This window comes from Frankliniella occidentalis, unplaced genomic scaffold, assembly GCF_000697945.3.
Source record: "Frankliniella occidentalis isolate FOCC.00 unplaced genomic scaffold, Focc_3.1 Scaffold41, whole genome shotgun sequence".
NCBI classification, from domain to species: Eukaryota; Metazoa; Arthropoda; class Insecta; order Thysanoptera; family Thripidae; genus Frankliniella; species Frankliniella occidentalis.
Window position 1 is genome coordinate 1,807,168 of NW_026267171.1, and position 5,290 is coordinate 1,812,457.

Below are 5,290 nucleotides of genomic sequence, written 5' to 3' on the forward strand. Positions count from 1 at the left end.
AATTATGACAACAATTTATATTAATAGTTACAAATTTAGTCAACTCACAGATTTTATTTTTTCTTCAGGCTTTGCTACCGGTCAATGGGCCTCAACAAGCAATTTCCTTCAACCTCATCTCATGCAGCAGTTCAGTACACAAGGCCATGCCCATCCAATGTCTATCACTTCACAAAATTTTTCCTCCAGACCTCAAACTTATCCTTGCCACCAATGTGGAAAGGTCTATAGATGGAAACAAAGTTTAAGCCTGCATCAACGGTTGGAGTGTGGAAAGGAGCCTCAGTTTCAATGTCCCCACTGTCCTCATCGATCCAAGCAAAAAGGCAGTCTATTTAAACACATCAGCAATAAACACCCTAATTCTAGCTAAAGCAATACTAATATATTTTTATCTATATTTTGTGGATTTACTTTTTCAAGAATTAATTTTGTGTCAATTCCAATTGCTTCACATTCTGTGCCTGTGACAGCATGTAACTGGTTTGTCCTTTTACTTTTCTTTTCAATTTAAATTTGTGTACTAGTTGTGTTGTAAAGAACAATCTATTACGAGTATCATTAAACTTAGTCACTCAAAATGATGGAATTTTATTGTACCATATAGAAGGGCTATTTTTTGACAATTCTACCCATTACCTGAGTAAAAAGATTATATTAATGATTTTGCTTCATAATCTTACCTCTGCATGAATTGATTCGCTTAGGAATCTCTGTAACTAGTTTCAATACTTCTGAGTAATACTACATATTTTAGTGAGGAAATATTTTTTTATTACGATAAATAAATTGTGTGACATTCTTTACACACTTTTATGGTCACTAAGTTCTTGTGTTAGTTTGTTTTTAACACCCATTAAATTTGTTTCAGGAGGTGCTGGCGCACTGGATGGCAACAGCAGTGCTGATGGCTCCTCTTCTTCTCACCTTCCAACCTGGGCTACAATTCGCTCTCTTCTGGGTAGCCTGCCCCATCTATCAGTAACTGCCAATCCCAACGATGGTTCGAAGACAAGACCAAATATCCGTCAACAACCCTGTTCTAAGTGTTGCAATACTCCTCCTACTTTACTCATAAACACTACACTAGTAAGTCATACAGGCTTGTCGCGTACTGAGTGGAGAGTTGTATCTAGTAATTCCAAAGAGTTTTCTGCTATTGCTCAACGGTCTAACTTTTGTAAGTTTGATGAGGAACCTGACATTCAGGAAGGCACAGATCTAAATCATGGCAAATGCACATCCCTGTACAGTTTTGGAGAAAAGAGTGTTGAGGAGTGTAACAAGGACTTCATGAAGAAAAAGAAGCATACTGCTATTCAGGTCAGCACGAGCTTGACCAATGAATCTACTCAGGTACATTTTGGGGAACTTGAGGACTTGCAGTCTTGTGTCGATATTGTCCCTACTAGGAGGAATACTGCTATACGAGGGCGAGGTAGTCGAGGAAGGAGAGGTAGAGGTGGTGGGCGTCAGAGACGAGGAGCTTTCAAAGTAGATCGTCATTCAAATGATCCTCAACAGACTAGGTCTTTTAGACCACGTAAGTCAACTTGTTATCTCGAATTACCGGATGAAGTTGAAGATTATATGGATGACGAAGATGATGACAGTATTAAGAGGCATTTTTCCGAGGAGCACAAAGCAGAAGATTTTGGAAATATGTCACTCAGAAAACTGAAGAAAATGATGAGGAAGAGGTCTCAGTCAATGCAGCATACATCTTATCCTACTGAGAGAAATGAATCTACTGAGGAAATTGATATGACTCATGGAAAGAATCCTTTACTCTTAAAATTGGCAAAAAAAACTGACTCTGGAGCTGAATGGAAAGTGGAAACTGTCACGAAGAGTGAAGATCTCTCTGTGATAAAGTTTGATCCCCAGTGCCCGAATAAAGGGAAGGGTGAAACTCAGAAGATTCAAGCTGCATCATCTACCGCACCTTGCTCTCAAGTCCCAAGAGTACGTGCCAGCTCGACGGATGATTCTTTCCTGTCTGAACAGGAGCACGCATCATACCCCTGTAGTTTGTCAGACTCTGATATTGCCAGTGCTAAATCTCCAAAACTGGAAGATTTAAAAAAGGTCGCAACTGTGCCTAGTGAAAGTAAAGCAGGTATTTCTTCTCCCAGCACGAAAAGAGCAAGGGCGCCTTATTCAAAACTTCTCATGACAAAAAAGCGACAAATGTTTATGAAATCTAAGAAAAGTGGTGCTCTGTTTAGAAAAGCTCTGAAGGAGTGTTCAGAAAAATCTAAAATGAAGCTCACAACACCACTGAAAGCACCTTGCAACTCTCCTAAAGAAAATGTGATTGTCTCTGCTGCCACACCTAAGAGGGTGTCAACACCTGGGCCAACAGAGACAGAGGCACCCTCCCCAAAAGAAACACTTCCAGTGTCTCCAGCATCACCAGCTGTCAAATCAGAAGTACTTGCACCAACAATTGAGGATGTTAAACCAGTTCGTTCTGCAATTTTCACCCATGATAAAAAAAATGAAAAGAAAAGTCGCTTTAAAGAAAAGAAGAAAATAGACGACTCATCAATTTTATCACATGGAAAATTCAAATGTAATTTATGTGACAACTACTTCCAAACTTGGTTAGCTGCTAAAAAGCATTGGATAAATTTCCATCGTGTTCCTGGTGGTTCTACATCACCTTCACTGGATATATCGGGGCCTGATTTAAGTTCAAATGTTGTAGATTTACCAAATTCAGCAATCGGACTTCCCAAACCAAAGACTCCTCCTCTTCCTACCTCTCAAGCTTTGCCAATATTACCACCAGTGCCAGCTCTTCAACCTCTATCTAGTGCTCCTTATGCTGTGCCAGCACCATCGCCATCAATCTCATCTTATTCCTTTGCACCAACATTTTCCACATCACAGACCTCAACCACATATCAAGGAGCTATTGTACCAAATCCATTGGTTACATCTGCTTCTGCCCCTGAAAAAGAGCAGGAAGCTCCACTCGATCTACCTGTCCGCTTCCTTGATACAATTTAGAGAGGAACACAATTTTGGGGAAAAACAAAAGACCACAGAATATTGTTGTGGTTTTTTTAAGTTTTGCATTTAATTCTAGAGCATGGCATAATTACAACGGGGTGTATCCCATTTCTGTCTGTCTATTTCCTCTACCCTGTCTTTTTGCCCTTTCATATTTGTGGATAAAGGCCTCTTCATTTCTGTAAATATTCAACAAATTTAGATTAATCTATCTTAAATACTCTAATTTAATTTACATTAATTTACAAAAACAATTTTTTTTTTTTAATTGTCAGAACTTGCATGTGCAAGAAGAAGCTGGGGGAATCTCAAAGGGTGCTGTAACCAAACAATGGACAAAGTATTACCTAGACACAAAATATATGTAGTATAAGTAAAATTGTTTTAAAAAAATATTATTTGAATTTGTGTAATGTTTTTTCTGTGATAATTCTCTTTGATTGTGATTTTCCCCATATCTAGAGTATTACATTCTAGTTTGTTTATATTTGACTCAAAAATGTTTTACTAATAACTTAACTTAAAAAATTCTCACCTAAAATACCTTTTGGTTTTTAGAGCTTGTGTCATGCAAGTTATTGTTACCCTTATAAATGTGCCATTTTTTAGTATCTATTTTCTGTGTTTAGGTCATTGACTCTAGGATACTGTTATTCCCACCTTTAACGTTTTGAAGTGCAGATAAAAATATGTTATTGCTATGAAAGCCTTTTGCTCTCACATAGCTTCATATATAGTAGTGCCAAAACATGTATTCAAGTAGGGATGCCTCACTTCATGTATACTGTTTGTTGGGCAGTCGGTAAAGGTTCCATCATGGCTCCTCTATGCTGTTCTTTAAAAACTGGCGTTTTGCATGGAGTACTATTACAGTTGACGAAGATTTTTTTTTCTGATTTTTCGTTGAAATAGCTTGTTCTTGAATTTATTAGTGCACATGTCATATTCATACAGAAATTTTGTGCCACTGTATTTATTTATCTGTGATTTTTGATTTACCAAAATATTACTTTGAACCTTTCACCTTCGATTATAGTTAAATGTGTGTTTAATAGATGTAGAAAGTAGAGCAGTTTGATTCTATACCTCCAATATCAGTATTATACCAATATTTATCTTCCAAATTTATGATGTAGTTAGCAGTAAGGAGCTGGATAACTTTTTTCATGAAAGCAACTGAAAATATAAAAAGAAATTAAACAAATAAAGAAGCACCATCATCACTGTGCTTTTAGGATTTAAAAAAATTATGTCAGTCCTGTTATTCAGTCTGTTACTTGTATTTGTCTATGTTATCCTTCCTGGTCATTGTGCTTACTACACCCTTGCTTTTCAGAGAAAGTAATTTCTGTTGTAAAATTATCTGACCCATGGACCTTTAGGAAAATGCTAGCTAACCCACATCTACCCTAGAAAATTAATAAAATTTATGGATGTAAAGTTTTTGTTACATTTTCTTTCAGGATTACCTTTCAACTATGCTTGTTTTCACAATATCAACTGATTTTTAAAACACTCCACCTCTTGGGAGCTTTCTTCACTTTTTTGTACTAACACATTGCTCTCTGCTTGCAGCAATTACTTCATCTGCATCCCCGTGGCCACCATCTACAAAGACGATTGAGTACAATTATCCCATGAAGGAAGAACCTGTATCTTCACCCTCTCCAGGAGTGGAAGTTATTTCATGGTCTACGACTTCCTCTGGGACAATTCATCATGGCAATATGGCAGTTGAGGATTTTCTTCATCAAAGTCAACATGTCGGTTTGTCTAATCAAGGACATGCTGCAACAGGCTCAATGAACACATCTGGTTCGAGTTATGGTCCAGGTCATTTCCCTTGTGAAACTTGTGGCAAAGTTTATCGGTACAAAGGAAATCTTTCATCACACGTCCGTCTAGAGTGTGGTAAAGAGCGCCAATTTCAGTGCCCACATTGCCCTCATAAAAGTAAACAAAAAATTCACCTCATCAGGCATATTAGGAGCAAGCATCAAGGCAATCAACAGCATGCACCTCCTGTAATGGGCCTACAAAGTCACAGCCATCATCAGAATGTTCTACCTCACTCATCTCTTTCTTGGCACCCTCACATTCCACCTCCCCAAGTTATGCTGCAGGTAGCTGCTTCCACACAAGTAGGAGAGTCAGCTCTCGATCATCAGAGAGACTCCCAACAGCAGCAGCAGCAGCAGCAGCAGCAGCAACAACAACAACAACAGCAACAACAACAACAGCAGCAACAACAGCAGCAACAGCAACAGCAGCA

At 38.1% G+C, this 5,290-nt stretch overlaps 3 protein-coding genes across 7 annotated transcripts in view; all 3 read left to right on the forward strand.

Annotated features, from left to right (window-relative positions):
* LOC127749245 (uncharacterized) overlaps positions 1 to 5,290 on the forward strand; it is a 51,344-nt gene that overhangs the window by 37,167 nt on the left and 8,887 nt on the right. The window contains exon 5 of one of the 2 annotated variants that reach the window (XM_052266618.1): positions 872 to 4,458. The exons of the other annotated variant lie outside the window; for it this stretch is intronic. Coding sequence (XP_052122578.1) covers positions 872 to 3,015 — 2,144 coding nt within the window. The 3' untranslated portion in view covers positions 3,016 to 4,458. Of the gene's footprint in view, positions 1 to 871; positions 4,459 to 5,290 lie in introns of those variants that run through there. 2 annotated transcript variants of the gene reach the window in all.
* Positions 1 to 5,290, forward strand: part of LOC127749249 (longitudinals lacking protein, isoforms A/B/D/L-like) — a 21,914-nt gene that overhangs the window by 15,704 nt on the left and 920 nt on the right. The gene's annotated exons all lie outside the window — the stretch shown is intronic.
* Positions 945 to 5,290, forward strand: part of LOC127749252 (PAX-interacting protein 1-like) — a 14,757-nt gene continuing 10,411 nt past the window's right edge. Inside the window, exon 1 of the mRNA XM_052266679.1 lies at positions 945 to 1,089. The gene's annotated coding sequence lies outside the window, so the exon portion shown is untranslated. The remainder of the gene's footprint in view (positions 1,090 to 5,290) is intronic.